Here is a 20,355-nt window from a genome sequence, read left to right as displayed (position 1 = left end):
TAAAGGTATATATTTCAAAATTGAGGTATATATGTCAAAACAGACTGTCATTATCCACAATGTATTTGATTACATAAGATTACTGCTGCATGCACTGCAACGAATGACAGAAATCAATGAAGAACTATTATCCATTACTGAAATATATTGCAATTGCCCTGTCACATCATTAATTTATATGGTTTCCTAACAAAGATTGAATTCATACATGCCAGTAGTCAAGCATGACCATACATGTTCGCTATATAAACACTATGAATTATTGAAATTTTGTGATTTCCATCCTATATCAATGCAGTAAACTTTATCGCCTGATGAGAGCAATCTCACACCGCCTAACATACTGTCGAAATGATATGACAGCACTTGGGCACTTTCTACATCCAATCTATTAAAGAAGGGAAAAAAGGCAGGCTCTGTGATATATACTACAAAATGTGAAATCCAAATCAACTCTTTCTCTTCTCCCCTTCTGTCAACAGTTCTTTCCCAAGTTCATATCCCAAGAGGACAAACAAAAATTTTGCAGATCAGCAAGCACGTAATACAGGGTCAGCAAAGCAGAACCCACCACTCTGTGGTAATGTGACGGATAACAGACATTTCCACAGGTTCTGGCACGTGTATCAAACCAAAAATATTTGCAAGGGATTGCTTTGTCACATTAAAAAAAAAAGTAGAAATAGGTAACAACTGTAACCTGAACTGCTTAGTTGCATACAAGTTAACACTCAAATGAAATGGGTACAATGCTGTAGAACTCTCCTAATGGGTAATATGACTGCCATGGGAAGTATTAATCAGCCTCTAACATACTTGGCACCCTGCATGACCTCTGCATTGTGGTAGAGTCATGGGAATGGCACATGTGGTTGGTAATAGTTCAATGAGCTCTGGTAGGCCAGGACTCACTGTTGGTCTCACTTCATCTCAAACTCTAGTCTGCTAAAAGAGAGACCCTTACCAACCAGACAGGGGCACCCATACCCTCGTCATATTCTCACTTAGCTGTGAAAGGCAAACACAAGGTCCGTAGAAAGTAAAGCTTCATGTTATTTTACTCCAAGGCACAAGAAGTGCACACATACACATGCACTGTAACATGCTTCTTTGTATAATTTGCAGCATTTTTTTTTGTTTTTTTGTTTTTTTTTTGTTAGTGGGACCATAACTTTTTTCATAGATTCCACTGATATATAAGACAGGCTTGTTTTGCTTCAGACATGCTGTCCAATAACATGTTCATTATAACTCTTTGGATTCATCTCTACCTTCAATCCCCAACTACTAAAAGTTATGAGAATTTATGGGAATTTTTGTACAACGAAGCCATTATTGAAAAGAGGACTGAATAGTTTATGCTTCCTTTAAAAAGGAGTTACCCATTCGATTTGAAACTGCAATGAAACACTGAACAATTGGTAAGTATAGAGTTACAATCATCTGAAAAGAAGACGCTATTGTAACATTGACATTGGGTACAAAGTTTTATTTGTTTGAGTTTTCAGATATGTATAAATTGGCTGACATTATTGGTGCTATTGACATGCCACTGTCCCTAGCCATCCTCTTCCCTTAAAACTGCAGATTACAAGCAAATAGGTCTACTCACAACATGCTAGTGACACAGTTTACCCTCTTTCTAAAATTTGAATTAACTTGTAAGTTACACAACAATTCATTATGTTGGGCGGCAAAAAACCCAGAATATTTGAGAATGCAGTGAAAACAAGGCATTCAATTTGTGAAAACTAAGACTAAATCAGGTCTAAAGATAGGTTTAAATACATCAAACTGATGTTGGTAAGACTCTGTGAATGGCCATCAGTGAACATAAAAGAGTAATCTTGATATTTACAATGTGATAGTCTTTGCATGATGATCAATATCTGCTCTGTGAGTGAAATGGCATTTATTACACATTTTCTCACAACAACTAGTTTCCTCACATCTTTGCTAATGATGTATGAGGGATATTTTGCTAGCCCATCCTAATTACAGTATATTTATTGCTTCATATTTTTGCCTTTTCAGACAAAATGAAAGACAAATCTAACAGTTATACAACCACAAGAGCTAGTGTCAAAGGCAGCCATTTCAAGGTCCCCTGCAGATTGCCCTGTTAGGTGGCTTCCTCACATTATAGGAGGGTCAAGATCTCTGAATCAAGTCCAGTTTGATCTAATGCTGTCACTTGGAACTGTTCAAAAACTTTGCTCAACAATATTCTTGTTATTATTCATCCTTCAGAGGGTCAAAGTTTCTCATTCATTACAGTAAGAGAAAAAAAGTCTTCGAACGAACATCTGAAAAGGAGTATCACAATAATATGAGCAGTATCCCAAAGCTTTCCACGCTTTCCACCTAAACAGAGTCACACAGTGACAGGTGAGACTGCCTACCACAAAGGCAGTTAGAGGAGTAAAGTCTACACACACACACACACACAAAAAGAATGCTCAGCTAAGGCTGGGCATTGTGATGTCATATAATACAAAAGTGAGTCATACAGAACTGAAGGGAAACAAGCAAAAAGAAAAGGGGAAAACAAAGGAGGGGGATCCAACAGACATTTTGAATAGATAGATGATGATAAAAAACAGATGGCCTCTTTGGGCTTGTATGTAAAGAATTTGGGGCATAGCATGGCCCATGGATTCACAGCCTGCAGCCAAGTGCAGGTTCCTTCCCTATACATGCATTCCTACTTAGATCATGTATGTCTCGACTTCTTGTATGCTTGATAGACAAGACATGCACAGACCACAAATGGAGTTTGTCTGTTGTGTTTACCCATCAAATAAGACACCAAAGTCTAGCTGTGGAGTACTTTAGTGAGAGAATTTAAGCTAAGCCAACACCATGGAGTTCTTTGTGACAGGCACTCCACCGTGTGTATGACACCAACACCAGACCACTACATCTTATCTCTCATCTCTTCCTCAACATCAAAAAGATGTACAATCCTTGTGAGCTTCAAAAATTGAAAGGCAATACTGGTATATTGTTGATGTATGGGCACTTAACCATTTCTGTGCCAGGGACTTTGGACACTTTGTAAAACGCTATGGGGTTTTCTGTGCCAATAGGCACTCAAGCACACAAAGGATTAAGCTGCTTTTGCAGAAACAGGGATAATCCCCTCTGGTGTTTGCAAGTGACAATACACGTGTCAACTGCTGAAGGCTGCCCAAACACATAAGAAATAGTGAGTAGATGGCCCTACCAATACAGTACTTACCCCAGGTAAGACTTTTCTGTTGTGTAGTTCTTTCTGAGCTTTGTCTGCTACTACACCAGAAAAGAATGTGACAAAACAGCAACCTAGAAAGGGCAGGAACAGGAGAATAGAGAGAGGGGAAATTAATATTGAGCTGACTTGTCATTCAACACATCATTTCATGGAATCACATGGCATTATATTGAGCCAATTTCTCATTCTGTAATATCATACATGACAAGATAAAGAGCCATCTACACGTAATGTGGATTGAATTGGAGGCAAAAGCCTTTGCTGCACACACAAATATTCAAGGCTTCTGTTGGCACAAGAATTTACTATTCACATTGGATTTATTGCGGCCAGTAGATTTGAAAGGGAAGGTTAAAAGAGTGCAAAACTCTCTTAACTTGGTTTTCATTTTACATCATAAAAACAGACAGCTTGATTGCTGATTGTACTTGATATCAAGGTCATATTCAAACATTCCAGAGGAGGAAAAACATGTCTTCAAAGAGCTTTTACCTTTACTTTCTCCTGTCTTCTTGTCTCGCAGTACATTTAACTCATAAACTGGACCAAACTCTGAAAACATCTCCCGTAACTTGTCCTCCTCATATGACTTTGGTATCTGTCCAACAAACATCTTGAGCGAGTCTGGGTCCGGCTGGGCCGGTTGAGGCGGGGCGCCTGAGTCTACGCCTGTGTTCATCATCATGGGGGACTCCGGGGTGGCTATTAAGGGTCTCTAAAAGACACAGATGGTGACAAAGAGAAACATTCATAAAGCAACATGCAGGATATGTGTATGAAATAGTTTTTGCATGGAAAAGAAATGCCACATGTTTTAACATTCATTGGATACTGTGAAAATGGTCATCTTATAATGTTAACAATAAATCAAAGAAAAAAAAAAATCAATGAGAAGCTGTTGACATTCAGAGTTAGTCTCATTCCCAGCTCGATGAAAGTTGTACAAACTATATATCACTTTCTTCTGACAGCAGAACACATGACAGTGGTATGAATGAATGGTCTAAAGCACTCCAAAAACATGAGCTGACATCACTCTTTTCACAGCAGTAATCGCTACTCAATAATTTGTAGATAAGTAAACTAACAAAGGAAAACGATACCTATGACAAAGTAAAGCCTATTAGAAGTAGATCAGGTACCTTTATAAACCCCTGTGAAGGCAAACAAGTTATGGAAACCTCTTGAATACCTTCTATGCAGTGTACCAGCACGACTGGGACAATATGGAACACATGAAATTAGTCGAGCAGAAAATATAAATACGATGTGTGACAAATTGTATACCCTACACATTGCATGCCATTCAACATTCAGGAAGGTATTCAGCTAATACAAGAAATTCCTTCTAAATCCTGGCTGTAGGATCTCAGTTATCACATATGGATTTACCTCCATAATGATTTTTATGAGTCAGCAGGCACTGTATCTCTATAGTAGTTGGTCTGGGAAGGGGAGGTGGGCCTCCTTATTGTGTTTTTTGTCAGTATTTTTGTGTGGAGCTAATTAAGATGCATGTGGGTCAAAATACACCAGTGTCCATCCATCCATTTCAGGAACGTGTTTGTCCACACCAGTCTTGCTACGACGGTTCAGTCTATTATTCATGACCAAACGTTTAGCTACCATCTGACTGGGCAAGGTGGGGCTATTGAATTGCATGATAAATACAAAACAGCAACCCTCTCTCCAGCAGGACACCGCCTTTATACAAGAGGCACTTTTCAATGTCTACTAAGCAACACATGTGCCCCTTTGAATAAAACACCAATGTAGGCCTACATATGGGCATACACGAGAGACCTACAGGTCTAGTGCTCACCTGAGCAGTTCACAATGTTGCTTTCATGGCACTCTACCTGAGACAAACTATCTAAAAGAAAACTTGAGATTCAGGACTTTAATAGCTGCAGGCCCCTTGAGCAACACTCTCCTAATTTGGTTATTTGGGCCCCAACTTTAATTCCCTCGAACATTTATGATTCCTGCTAAGTTTGGTCGAAAGCCATCCTTCAATTTTTAAGAAGAATATGAAAATGTTAGGACTAGAAATATGGTGTATCACCAAATGTGATTACTATTTCAACCGTGTACCTCTGGTACACGGATGAAAATGATAAACAGCAACATAGTTTCAGCTACTCCTGAAAAAACAAAAACAAGAATGTCTTGCACAAGTTCAGCACAATAACCACATGTGGGGAATTTCTTCTGAATCACTTTAATAGAAACTAGAGAAAATGTTCAATCTGTTGTATTTTCCTCGTTTTGGAGCCATATTGCACTGTTACCATGGCAATGCACTTTCCCCTACTCTTACAACTTTGCCCTGCATGACTTTGCATCAAGTTCAACAGGTGTAACAAATTTGATTTGAACCGATTATAAACTGAAGACAAAGAATTTCAATGTGCAAAGATTTTTCCTGATTTGAAGGCCATACTGTGCTATCACCATGGCAATGCACTTACCTGTTCTCATGACAAATGTGTCCTGAACAACTTTACATAGAGTTTTTCACATATGTGCCTTTTTTTTTGCAGAAATAAACAGGAAAAGTAGTGTGAAATGCAAGCCTGTTACTTGATTTGTGGTCATAATGTCCTTTAATACACCATGGCAATGCACTTTCTCCTACTGTTGTGTCTTGTACGACTTTGCATTTAGCTCAATGTGAGTTCCACATTTCATTTGAATCACTTGAAATGAAAACTGGAGAAATAGTTCAATCCGCAACAGCCTTCTACTTGAGTTGAGACTACAATGTGCTGTTACCATAGCAATGCACTTACAGCTACTGTTGTAAAATGTTTTGCACATCTTAACATTGAGCTTAACATGTGTGCTGAAATTGGTTTGCATCGCTTGAATAATGGAGAAGTAGTTCAACCACACGCTGAGTCCTATACCCCCTTCAAACTTTGTTTGGTTCGGTAAGGTATAATTCAAGATTCTGAGGTGGCAGGAATAGCAGTTACTCTTTTTCCTTTTTCCTTTTTTTTTTTTTTGCATTATTCAATGAGGATCTGTAATTTTACTACAGAGTTGAAACAATACACCATATTTGTTTTATATCATTCCAGTGATTCTTTAAAAACCATGTTCAAGTACAGACATTTACAAGCAGTACAGATGATCAGTGCACCACAGTGGATGATTTTGTAAAGTGGTCCACGAGGCTGACACTAACGGCACTTTTACCTACACTATCAATGAAAAACCATTGATCGACAGCATGGTAGAGTGCACTTTACAATGAATGACATCACAGTAGAGTACAATCTTCTCCATCTGATTGTTTTCAACATCATTTCAACAAGATTTCAATAATGCCAGATACTTTTATAGGATTTTTTCTTCATTCATCATCTCTGGTACTTTTCTACACAATTTCCTCTGCTACCTCTCTCTTCTACTATTCAAGAGAATCCTACACATGTGAATAAACATAATTTGATATTCAATACAATCATTTGACTGCATTTTGACAGAACTATGTGCAGCCTCATTAGAAAATGAACTGAGCCAACAGATTTATCACAAGGTCACTTCTACACTTCACAAATCTAAGCAACTGCCCTGTGGATAACAAAGGAACAGTGTACAAATTCATATCATACCTGGACATTATAGGGGAATTGATGGAAAACACTAGACAACTCCTACCTCAAGATAGGCTCACAGCTTGTGTCTGAGCTTGAGCATAACTTGTGGTTTTGAATGTTAGTCATGAACTTCATGATAATAACTGCCCTCTGAACACACCCTTTATTGGGCAAACTTCACAGTTGCCCTGAAGTGGTAAACCATTAAAATTATAATGGTAAACATCCTCAAAATGGGTATACCATCAACAAATCCACACATACAGTGCTAAGCACCTCTGATTTATGAAATCAGCCTCATAGAAAAATTGTGCACAGTATTTGCAAGTGTAGATGTAAATTACGAGTCACAGTAGGTGGTACTCATGGTTTAGTTTCTTGCTGATATGCTGTCCAATGCAAACTTTTTTCAAAATCTATTCATTCTGGGCAGGACACAGAAAGCCGAAGATAACATACAGTAAGAATGTGCCTTATTTTGGTTTGACTTCCAATAGACCATTAGACAATGCAGCCCATGTAGGAAGAGTCAACAATGAGAGAATACAAGATGTATGTACAGTTTGTCAGAATAATTTCTGCAGTGAAATTCATTCCTGGGTTGGTCTCCACATGAGCAATCTTTCATACTGTAAATTATGAAAGGCATACTACATCAAGATAATTAGGATTATACTATCTCTTTCTTTCCATGGAATTCAACCCATAGTCACCAGTAAGAAAATCCTGAACGTGTAGGTGGACATTTTGCCCGCATATGATTTCTACTTTGTAAATCATCTGTGATGATAGTTCAATGTGAACATAAATATGACGATTGACACTTCTGAACTTAAACCTCAAACTTTCCTTTCAAGCAAGAAACGAGGAGAAGCGTACAATCAAAGCTGGGTGGATAGAGAACTTAAGGTCATACAGGTACAGGAAGAAATATGATGGCTGATTGCTGGTGTACATGATTCCAAATCACAAGCCAAATTTCATTATCTGGGGAATCGGGAACACAGATGAAGAAGATACCTCATAAACCAAAGTTGGTTTTCATTTATCAAGAAAGTCATCATAAATAATGCCAGGAATAAAGCGTTTACTAAATGTGCAAACAATTCAAAATCCTGAAGCTATGTCACACATCTGTAAACTGCAGCAAAAGGAATTGAAAATATCTGCATAGTGACAGATCCACAATCTTACAGAGTGCCTCTGGTACTGTTTGAGCAGAGCCATAGAAAAGGAATTTAACAAAACGATTTCTACAATGATTGATGAAAAGGAAAGATTTACTGCTTACATGGAGGCAATACTCAAGATATAAGTGAGGAAAAAGTGTGAGCTGCTTGGAAGAGAGATCACATTACATTGCTGGCCGTGTCAACACTTGTCGTTCATATTGTCTGTGATTACTCCCGATGTATGGAACTAGCACTTAATATAACTTTATTGCAATTTCCCTGAAGTACTCACTCACAAACAGATTGGAGGGAACCCTGATACATTTGGCACAACAATTGGAAGGCATGGTAACAGGGTGAGAGTATTGACTGCAATCGTTGGCACTGCAAGATTGCTTGTTCCAATCTCTTGGACTGCTACTGAGAACAGTCAGTTATACTGTGGCTCAACTCTCGAACATTAGATACATTCCCATTGATGGTAAAATACATTTACATTGGTATTTCACTCAGCAAATTCATGGTGTGACTGAAAATACACCATGAACGATGCCAGGAAATACATTGCAAAATACCAAGGTATTTAGAGGGTTAATTCAAATTTTTCATAAAATATGCATTTTTTGAGGGATTTGAGTATGAACTGTGACAAAATACTAACGATGGCATAAATGTCATGTGACATGACAAACTTTTTGTCTTTTCCCTGCGACTGCACGATGTGAAGGTGTATCGCACATATTGTTTATATATATGCACTGTAGTACATGTGTCATTCATACTTGCACATGACTGCGATGTGCTGAACCACATGGTAGAGAATGCAACATGGATCAACCAGAATCAATATTGAATCACTGGAGCAACCATGAAACAAAGCTGCTTATTTCAATGTGGTTTAGGAGATATGCGCATATGCTGTGCTTACCAATTAGAGAGGTGCACGTTTGGGCTACAAATGCTATGATCTTCAGTGCATGAGAATGGTACCAACTGAATAACCACAGTATCTAATTTATTATCATTGTATTTTGCCACTCAGAATGGTGCCAACAAATTATCATGGTGTTTATCATCATGGTAATTCATATGTGAGTGCACCTCATCAACAATATAACAAAGTATGAGAGCCAAATTCTGAATCAATTTCCCTCCTGGTTCATTATGTCCCAGAAACCACATTTCTGTGGTTTGGTGCTGCATTTTTTTTTTTTGGTCATAATTTTTACATGGATTTTTGTTTCATAAGGCAGAGTAGAACAGTTTTCATTTGAGCTCCTTAGATCATTGCATCTATTACTGAATCTTACACTGGTAGGGCATTTTAGAAAACTAAAGCCAACATTTCTGTCTCATATTTGCAAACTTTGGTATTCTTTTTTTTTTTTCTGATTTTATTAAAGCACACATAATGAATTTAAGCAGCTACATACGACTTTCTTACATAGAAAAAGGAGAAAAAAAATGTACAGTGAAAGTTTTAGGACCCAGTATATTGCTTACATGATCATTTCTGCAGTGAAATCCACCAGGATTTGATTAGCTAGATAACATTAACAATGAACACTATGAATGACAATTAACAATGTATCTCAAACTTTCCTCCTCAAACAATTTGGACATCTTCTCCACTTTGCTGACCCAAAGTCGCATTAATCATGTCAACTACACTAAGAGGACATTTTTCTGCATTTTGCACAACATAGAACTAGCAGGAAAATAAAAGCATGTGAATTTTTTGCTTCTTCTACATAATACTATTTCATATATCTGATTTAAGGTAGGTATATTGTAGGGTACATGTATATATAACTGCTGTTTATAGTTTTCTTCCACATTCGCTATTCTTGTTGTGTGAGTGAATTAGCTGTCGTACTGCAGACCAGTATACCTTTTACCTGTAGTATGTATGCCGCAAAAGCCTTTAGTCATTGTGGCAGCGGGAAGTTGTTTTAAGTGCTTACTCAATTGTGACTGCCCACAAAATTAAAAACATGAGAAATTCATCTTGCCTAGCCAGGCATAAAAATTACTTGTGTGAAAATTTTCCAATTTTCCAATACATATGTCAATAACGTTCAGTACAGGAGTCCCCACTAAAATCGGGAGGGGTCAGTAGACAATTTTTTTTTCCTGTTTAAAGGAGACCTCCGGACGATTTTCAGATTTTTACATTTGAACAACTATGAATTAGTTATACTGAGGACAGAGTTTCAGAATTTGTGATAATTGGGATGAAGAATAAGAATATTTTCTCAATTTAGAACAAATTGCAATGAACAAAGATGATGACATGGCAGAGTCACCATAAGATGCATGAGTTGGGGCTCAAGGAAGCAGAACAAAAGAAGGCATGCATAGATTATACACAGGTGAACTCGCAAACAAGCGGCATTGCAATGGAATTACACTGCTTAATTTCTGAAATATGTCGACCTCCTGTGTCATCATTGTTCAGTGTAATTTGTTTAAGGTTTTTCAAAGTATTGTTTCTCTGCTCAAGAACCACAATAAATTCCACAAATCTATACATGGAGTTGTCAATTTTTTTTTTACTACATGATGAGAAATTATGAAAATCGTCTGGAATGCCCCTTTAAGTGGTGCCCCTTTAAGTGGTGCTCCTGCTTAAGAAGAAATCTACTCCAAAATTTTGATCAGTTTCATAAGAAAGAGAAAAAAAAAATTCTGCAGACCAGTGCAATTGGATAAGTATTAAGGTAGTTATGACATTCTGAAATTTCCAAATTTTTCGCAAAACACTTTGTGACCAGTTGTTATGAATATTCAAATCAGCAAGTTGATGTCACGCTCTCACAATTTCTTATTCATTTCATATGTACAGAAATGACAAAAATCTCATATTTCAGCTACATGAATATAAAACTTGACTTAAAACCTCCCAAAATAAAACAGGACAAATGTTACCTCTGATATATTTTGGTAATGGGAATATGCTTTTACATGCATTAACTAAAATATATATATATATATTTTTTTTTTTTTTTTCCCCGAATTTCATATATAACATACAGGGGAAATTGTGACGGCATGACATCATCAACTAGCTCATTTGAACATTCATAAGGGCTGGTCAAGAAAGGTTTTTCTGAAAAACTGTTAAATTTGAAATGTTATATCTTCATTTTTCTTTCTGATTTTTGTTGTTTTTGGAACGTTCTGTAGGGAATTTGTTTCTCTTTCTTTTGGAGTTTATTCATGTTGCGAGTGGATTGGCTAGTATTGGCCAGTGCAAATCATCCCACATGAGAACAAGTATGTGGGCATTATACTAAACCATGCACATTTAGTATGCCTACTGATATCTACAGCAACTCTTCAACAACAAAATACACACATGCTCTGATGCCAAGAAACAAAACAACAATTCATTCATTTGATCTGCAAAGAAACCCTTTTCAGATTTCACAGCACACACACTGTACATCAAGGCACGATGCCTATGGCCCTGTCAGTGCAAGAAATAGGAAGTAATTGCTCACTCACATGTGCTTCCGTTACACCATTCACATGAATGACATACAACACTTTGACCCTCAGCGATGAACACAATTTTTTTTTTCTTTTTCTGAGGGACTCCCTGTTAGTTGTAAATGAGGGCTACAAACCTGTAAGAGAACAAAAGTTGCGCCTGCTTGGAAGCGATCCGCGGAATGCTATACGCAATGCCCATCTAATTCCCCCGTAATGAAGTCGGCACACAGAACATATTAGTGGGGTAGGTGAGGACAAACCAGCACTGGAAACCCTGACATTTACTGCATTGTTTTCCATGACAACAGACAAAAGTCAACATGCATGCATTGCTACCTAGAGAGCGGGTCTCTGTGGACCATCCTTGCTATAAAGCCATCTCATTTCCTGCTTTCTTGGGGTCTCTCATCAATGCACTCAACTACTACAGTAGCCTGTACAGAAAGCTATGCACAAGGTAAATGGAAACCAATAATCACTACAGCTCCAGAATAGTCCTCATAATTTTACAGGTGATGACCCCATAAAGTAGCATGTGTTTCAAATACCAAAAGGCTGGGATCTTCATCTAACGATTGTAATTTATGTGAAGTTTTACAACACGTTTCATCCTTGTGGTATGTACAGTATATCTGATGACATGCAGTTTGTACTGGCACACACCATCTTATGAAGCTTGCCAGATGCCTCATAAGTTTTCATAAGAAAGGAACATTTAAACTCAGCTTAGTTCAATTTGGTTTCACATTCAGATTGCAAAGCTATGACGAACACATGAAAACCTTAATAAAGTTCTGAGATAAAGACAATTTGCAGAGGGTGGGTTAAAAAAAAAAAAATACAGGCATAATATGTGAATTTTCACATGACCCGTCAATATTCATGAATCAATTGAATGGCCAACCCTGCTACTCAGTGTACACACGGTTAAAATGTGTGCATTATGACTGCAGGACCACAAGGTCTTCATAATCTTGTCAGCGCATGACCAAAATCTCCATATTGCTCCTAGCATACAACTGCTCCCCTCTCTCTGAAAAATACTGGGCATATAATGTATTTATAGATAATACTAAACTTCACAGCAACCAAATTGTGTGTGAGAGATAGTGTGTATTTGTGTGTTCTCCCATGACTTTTTGACATATTATATGTGTACATCTACTGTAGATCTAAACTTACAGCATACAGTCAGACTGGTTATCTGTACTAGATAAAATCAGGGATTAATTCTTTCAGAATGCAAACCTAGAATTGTTTGTATTAACATGTGACACCTATATTTTTTGGGCATGTTCCCCTTTAATGCATCAAGAAAGCTCCTGCTGTTCAAAGAACAATTGGGGGATGGGGAGAGAAATTAATATATACACTGTACAGCGCGTAGATTAGACGTTAGGTGACAAATTAAAGATTGTGACCTTTGACCTAGGAAACCATGAAAGCATATTTATTTGTAGTTCCAATGCAATTCTCCCCCTTTTTTGTTTGTTTGAGGGTAGTGTGTGATGACAGGGTAAAAACACAAGATAGTAGAAGCATAATACATGTACCATAAGATATGCTAGATGAGACTCTGTGTCTTGTAAGGTCACTGCTGCTTATGCCATTATACTGTACATCTGGAAAATGATCAGGAAAAGGAGAGAGAAAAAAAGTCTGCCAGTACCAGCACAATACTATTCTTTTCTTATATGCATGCCATTCCTTCAGCATCCAATTTAGCCAGCGTGCCACTAGAAAGGTTAGTGAGTGTGGCAGAGCACACTTCCACACTTTTCCTACTCTTCAACACTCACTGGATTTTGTTCTGGAATGCTCTGTGGAAGTGTCCTCAGCCATGTTTCTTACATACATGCATATAACAACAAAAAACAAAAACAAAAACGAATTTCTGATGGCCTGGCATTGTTGCTCCAGTATGTCTGGCATCCAAGGAATGCTACTCTCATTAGCTCCCACCTTTTCTTTTGCCTGTGCCGTTCTGCTTGCCAATTTCTGTGAGCGAAGTATACAAGCTCCTGTGCTACCAAGTAAGATTTGTCTGAACTTGACATGGACTTTGTTATGCGATTAATCTACAAGGAACAGTACACATCTTTCCTCCCCCCTCCCCCCCCCCCAAAAAAAAAGAAGAAGAAGAAGAGAGAAAACACACACACACACATATTACTACATGTATACTCTGTCTATCACAGAACCCATATGTAGTAATTTCCTGTTATAATTATTATAAGCCATTATAACAGTATCTTTTTCATTAGTACCCATCTTTACTCCATGTTGTTGATTCCATGAAAAAAAAACTGGATTTGACTGAGATGATGCATCTAACATTTCTATGCTGTATGTCCATTCAAATTTCTGTAGAACTCTATCCACACACATGCAATATGAAAGGGAAGGTGCGGGGATTTCATTTTCTGACACTAAGAAGATGGATACTCCCATCGTAGACTACCGGTATATATGGTACTACTCATAATAAGACCCACTTCATATAGAATCTAGCATGATTTAGTGCCTATTTCACATACACTCAATAACCAGAGTCATCAATGCTTAGTGTTCAGTTATCTGAATTTGTATCCCTGTATTATCCCTGTATAAAGGCATAATACAGATATAGAGCTGTACATGAAGCAGAAAGGACTAATGAGAAATATATGTATTAACCCTAGAGTCAAAACAACAGGATGCACATATAATTTCTCCTTCAACCCTGGGCAAAAAGTCATCATCACAATCTCCAGAGAAATAAACTGGGCGGTGACGCTGACAGTGCCACACTATATGCTGCTCCTGCACAAGTCTTGTAAAGATGCATCGAGGTCCTTAGGGACTTTCATATATGCATCATTGATCATAGTGATATGCAGATAATAGGGGTGGGTGTACACTGTCTGACAGTGGCCTGTATCAAAAGAGAACAAAGGAGATAGTTGATATCACATCAGTTTTTCCCCATTTCCATATTGTGCATGCTTTCAACAGATGTTATCACATCATCTTTCATTTTCATTTCATCCTGGTCCCCCTCCCTCCCACCGGATTTCCAAAGAAGCACACAAACTAATCAACAAACCGTTCACTTTTTACCTTCCTGCATTCTTTCTCTCATCATGTTTGACAAGTAATAATTATTAGATAAATGAAATGGAAATAAACTGTACCTTTTGACCTACAATGCCAACAGCCTTTCCAAATTACCTTATAAATTCACTTTTTTTTTCATTCAAAATTTCCCAATGCTTCCCCATTTGTCAAGGCTAGTCATGTGATACATTCAAACATAATTTTCCCACATACCTTTCTCAGACAAAACCAGCAACAAAAAGGTTCATCTCCTGTTACAAGATTGGATCAATACAATTCAGGATTGCGACCCACAACAATGTGTTATTCTGAGAGCAATGAGAATGGCATTTGTATTTCCATTTCTTGTAAGTGTGTGTGTGTGTGGGGGGGGGGGGGGGGGGGGGGGGGGAGGAGGGGGGAGGACCTATGATTTTAAGTTTGAAATGGGAGGTTTAAAGACCAGCACAGACCTGGATATGGCAAGGAAACAGCACTAGGGAAAAAGGGTAAGGCTCTTCTCAGGAAAAGATGGAGAGGAAAAGACACATATGGTGCATGAGGAAAGAGTAAAGGTCATCAGTACTACACATATTACAAAGAGTAATGACTGGCATCATTCTTTTTCTTTCTTTTTTTTTTTGTGGGAGGAGGGGGTGATCTTTACTGGTCTCTTGCTCTGGTGCTAATCCCACAGTGGCTTTGGGAGGCATGATCAACCCGTCCTGTGAGAGATGGGTAAATGTAAAGGCAAACATACAGTGAGTATAAGCTTGGGAGGCAGACTGGGTCCAAACTCACTAGAGTATACATTGAAGGAATGAGAAGAGTTGACAAGTGAACTTGTACTTCAAGAGTGCCTCCCAGAAAGAAGTATCTTTATCTAGAAGATACTGTCTAGGCAAGGTCACTCAAATTTCCAGATCTTCAATTTTTATGTGAATAATACTAAATGTTCAACATATCATGATCAATGCATCATCTAATCCTCTCGGAGCCAAATTAAGCTGCTAATTTCTTTACTTTTCTCTTCCTTATTCCCCCATCTATTTAACTTTGATTAGTAGGGGGAAAAAGACTTTAAATCCGTTACAGGTTTCTAAAAACACATATTACATGTACACAAACACAACTCCCCTCCCCCAACAAAGCATGCACACATGCACTTTAATAAAGTACCCATAATTCCCATCACTACAAATCATATGAAAGTACAATGCATACACAAGTCCTTTTTTTTTCCCCAATGGAAATCCTGAAAACTGAGGAGTAACTTTTGTACAGGGACAAATGTTATATATATATATTTTTCCCCATAAAAGTTCAGGCAAATCAGAGCAGGGTTTCAGTTAATAGTACTTGAGTTTACATATTTCTGATCAGACCATTTCCTCTGTCCCTTTCCACGTAGAAAGAAAACACTGTCTACATGTACTTGCAGCCAGGCAGATGGACTCACTTGATCCAAGTTGATGGCCAATTCAGGCAGCTAAAATATTGCCTTGTGAGGGTGGTCTGCTTAATTTAACCAAAATGATATATTCGTACCACTGTGGAGTCCGCACTTCGAAATATCTTGTATGAATTCATAATGTCAATATTCCTTGAATAGCTTCATTTTTCAAAATGAAGCTAAAAACTAATAATCCTAGTCTAACATGGACAATGTTCATAAATGTCTGAATGCGTAACATGAGGGAGCTCTACTGTCTGTGGGTCGCTTGGAAAGATGTGACTTTTTATAAGCACTGGCCCTTCCCCTTGATTTGCAGCATTTAGGGATGATATGCCAATTGATGCATTCTTTTATATTCTCGATGATTTTGTACAAGTATGGCTGTGTCAATGACTGAACTAATAATCATAAGAATCTTGGAACTGAGACAACAACGTCAATAAAAGGAGATTTAAATATTGATAGCAAGCTCCGTAGTGAGTGATAATATTACAGTTATTATGATCATTTTTTTTTCCAATATGAGATCTATGCATTTGAAGGAATACATGCTTGTTGAACAGACACTTCATAATTACACAACATGCTTGAAGTTTGTTAGATGATAAACATGACTTTATACATGAAATCCACATGAACAGCAATAGCAAAAATATCAAGTTCCTTCAATTAAGTGCCTGAGATAAACTGACACATAAAAAGCAAGAGAAAGAAAAGAGAGTTGATGTAAACAATTAGCAACTTCATACAGCTGTGCATCTTATCTGTTTAGTTTTTACGATACTAAGGCCTATGTTGGGAAAATACTCAAGCACTGGATGTGGGGATCTTGTATAATTGGGGAAAGGGACCACAAAAGAAATTTGCCATGTTTTTGAGTAATTGTACCTAGCTAGAAAGACGGCAGCCACTCCATAGCCACCTCACAAAACTCAACCAGAATAAACATGCACTGCAGGTACACTGCCTAGAAGCAAATCCATGGTCATAGTCCATTCAGAGTGAAATAAATGATTCCATTTCACCGCCTATTATGTCCATACCAGGGTTACGATAACAACGTCTCTGGCTCAACTCCCATCTTTTCATCGCCACATACATAGGCTCTCTGCACCTTTTATTCAATCACCAGTCAATAATATAGCTCCAAAGCCCCAACGGCCATTGATTCAAGAGCTAGAAATAAACATTGAAAGGGTGCTCGACAATAAAAGAGGTCTACTACTCTTCATATCCATGAATTAAAAAAAAACTGTTCCTTCCTACAATACTCTTCTAATATGACCTTATCCACAAACACAAAGCAGCATCTTAAATTGTGGAATACACTTTTTGCTGTGCTGACATGTAGGAAATGTGTACTTAATGCGCTATGGATCCCCCTTGGTTGATAAGACTTAAATAAGAAAGAGCCATTCAACTTGCATGTACCTGCACTGACTTATTGCAAAATGCATAGAAATGTAAATATGTACAAAAAGCAAAAAAAAAAAAAAAAAAAAAAAAAAGAGGTGTATCTGGCTGAATGTTATTTGCTCATCACAATGAATGGAGACCAAGTGAGTCAAATATTGCCTTTGTCTTTAATAATCTTCAAATCATCAGTGATCAGTTCTGACAGGTCACACAACAGATCAAAAAGGTCATCTAGAGAAATGTGGTCTGAAGACTAGTAGGGATGTCCCAACATCTTTCTCTCTTGGCAAATAAATGCATTTTCTTGGAGAACAGTTCCTTGTGGCAGACAGACTCCAAGGAACAACTGAACAGATGGAAACTGACAGTTAGTGAGAACAGCACAAATAAACACACACAATGAAATGAGACATAACTCTCAATATGAATAGGTACAGTAGTCTCCACATAATGGGGTGCTGTCTTTACTGGGTACTAACTACTATGTTTAAATAAATTGATGTACAAACTGAAAACAACAGTTCTGATTTAATAATCAGGTAGGCATTTTGGTTACATGGGTAGCAACTTTCCAGACAAACCTGGTCTGTCTTTAGTTTCCTGTAGAAAATCAATAGAGACAAATGGGTATAAATATAAATTCTGAAGAAACTCTGGAAATGTTGACTGATCATAGAGCACAAAGGTTTAGGCCCTCTGTTTTAAATGTTCAATGTGCAGTGCACAATCATCTATACCAGGGATCCATAGTAAAAAAGTATGTTGTTTTCAGGGCATGTCATGAAAAAATTAGGGGTTTCTGCTAAGAATGTTGTGTGACTTTTAATAGTCGTAAGCTGTGGTTGCAATGACATACCATGCTGTGTGTGCTACAGAGGGGTACACTACTTCATTGGATAAGCAGTGCTCTGCCTGACGCTATCCAATTGTGGGAAGATTACTGTAGCTGTAAATAATTGCTGATGAGCATTAAGACTATTAAAATGAGAGCAAAAACAGATGCCTTGAATGAAAGGGGTAGAGAGTGAGCAAAACTCTTTGAACACATGCAGATACTTGTATTCGTAGTGATTTAGGCACAGCTACACTCATACAGGAAACCTTCCATGTAGCAGGGTGAATGAAGCTAAAGTTAGGTGAATCTTAGATCCCACTAACACCAAAGGCTCGGGCCAAGCCACTGTTTGGTCCGAACCATCTTGTGTGTGTGAGAAATGGACTGCAATCGAGCATGACTTTCTCGATCCCACTGTCACGGTGCAGGCAGTGTAAAACATGATATATTTGTGGCATGAATTTTTCGCGAATTTGAGCCGATGGCCTTTTTTGCGGCATGAAATTTACGTGAACTGTCACTGGCATTCAATGCATATAGCATAGACAAGGACTTTTATTTCGCAAATCTTGGTGCTCGCGAAATTCGCGAAGTTAAAATGCATGCGAATATTCCTCGTTCTATAGTATATTCAGTTTTTCTAATTACTCAACTGTAAGTTTGGACAAGTTTGGCCCAAATCACCTTTATCTGCTCATGCACAATGTTTAACTCCGATATTGCTTATTTCTCTAAAATTATCACACTTTGCATGTCTACAGTCTAGATCCCTTCCCCATGAAATGTGCAATTAATCAGAAACATTTTCTTTAAATTTAGTTGCAGGTGTAATAGGCAAGATGAGAGCTGTTGTGCTTTCAAAACAACACTCAGATTCATGCGCACGCAATCAAGTACAATGTACTGCAGAAAACTAATAAAGAGCCCATTATGATGTAATGAATGTGAATTGCGGGGACAAGACACAGCCTATTCGCTGTCCCCGTTTACATGGTTTACATCATTTACAAGACCGATACTACATGACAACTGCAGAAGTGGTGCAAAATTGGGCTGCGGTTCACAGTTTCAAAGTACAATATACACTATGCTTTGGCCAAGGTTGGTATCTCTATGGTGTAGACAGGGTGTGACAGGAGAAGCAGCCAGCATAATATTGCAACACATATGGAGTGACCCATTGGTGGGGACAGACAGGCAAAGGATGTGGTGTGTGGTGCTGCTCTACAGAGAAAGACCTCCAGAGGAGCCATAGAGGGAGGGGAGGCCAAAAAGGAGGAAGGAAGCCTGATGGCTTGGATATCAAAGAGAAGATTCCAGAGGCTTGAGATAGGAAGGGAATACCTTTCTCTCCTTTCTTTTTATTGCATGTTAAAAACAGACATTAGAGGCTGGTGTGAGATGTGTTTGACATCAATTTATTAACATCTCCAGCTTGAAATGGAAAACATACCCATTCTTTCAGCACAAGGGAAAAATGATATAGGACATACAAACAGAGGAGAAGGTAGGGAAGGGAGAGAGAGATAGAGAAAGAGAAAGAGAAAGGAGGGATGTGAGGAAAGGCAGAAGCAGTAGGAAAGAGAGAGCATGTATTGAAGAGAAAAAAAAATAGAGAAAATGAATCGGGCTGCACCTGTAAAGTACAAGCCTGAGTAATCTGCTGATATAATATACAGTGTATTGTTACATTTGAATGCGGAATAGGAGACACTATATATTACTATACATTACTACCTATGTATAACCCTCATTGAACGTTGAATGTACATTGCAATATTGGACATTTTAGCAGAGAGAATGCATTGATCAGCAAAGACAGAAGAAGGGAGCCACGTACTATTCAACAAGGGAAACAAGTTCAGGGCAGGTTTTCCAGTGGTACTGTACAGAGACACAGTGTAAGAAGGAGAGGGCCCCTGTCAATAGGTAAGGTACAGGAAGGCAGAGAGACACAGGCAGGATACAGCCCCAGGCCATGTGGTTGTATGTGAATGCATCTTCTTGAATTTGGAATACCCCTTGCCCTTGCTAGTTTGATTCAAGTG

The 20,355-nt window shown here is 38.1% G+C and overlaps 1 protein-coding gene across 8 annotated transcripts in view; it reads right to left on the bottom strand.

Moving 5' to 3' along the window:
• The window catches only part of LOC139710817 (CUGBP Elav-like family member 1), a 185,422-nt gene that overhangs the window by 69,877 nt on the left and 95,190 nt on the right, over positions 1-20,355 (bottom strand). For all 8 annotated transcript variants that reach the window (XM_071622729.1, XM_071622728.1, XM_071622734.1 and 5 more), the window contains 2 exons: positions 3,746-3,968; positions 3,242-3,324 (listed from right to left, as the gene is read on the bottom strand). In XM_071622729.1, coding sequence (XP_071478830.1) covers positions 3,242-3,324; positions 3,746-3,968 — 306 coding nt within the window. The remainder of the gene's footprint in view (positions 1-3,241; positions 3,325-3,745; positions 3,969-20,355) is intronic.

This window comes from Diadema antillarum, unplaced genomic scaffold (assembly GCF_040938485.1).
Source record: "Diadema antillarum isolate AM-2024a unplaced genomic scaffold, OU_Dant_1.0 seq00001573_RagTag, whole genome shotgun sequence".
In the NCBI taxonomy this organism is placed as follows: domain Eukaryota; kingdom Metazoa; phylum Echinodermata; class Echinoidea; order Diadematoida; family Diadematidae; genus Diadema; species Diadema antillarum.
This window is presented reverse-complemented; position numbering and strand designations above follow the sequence as displayed.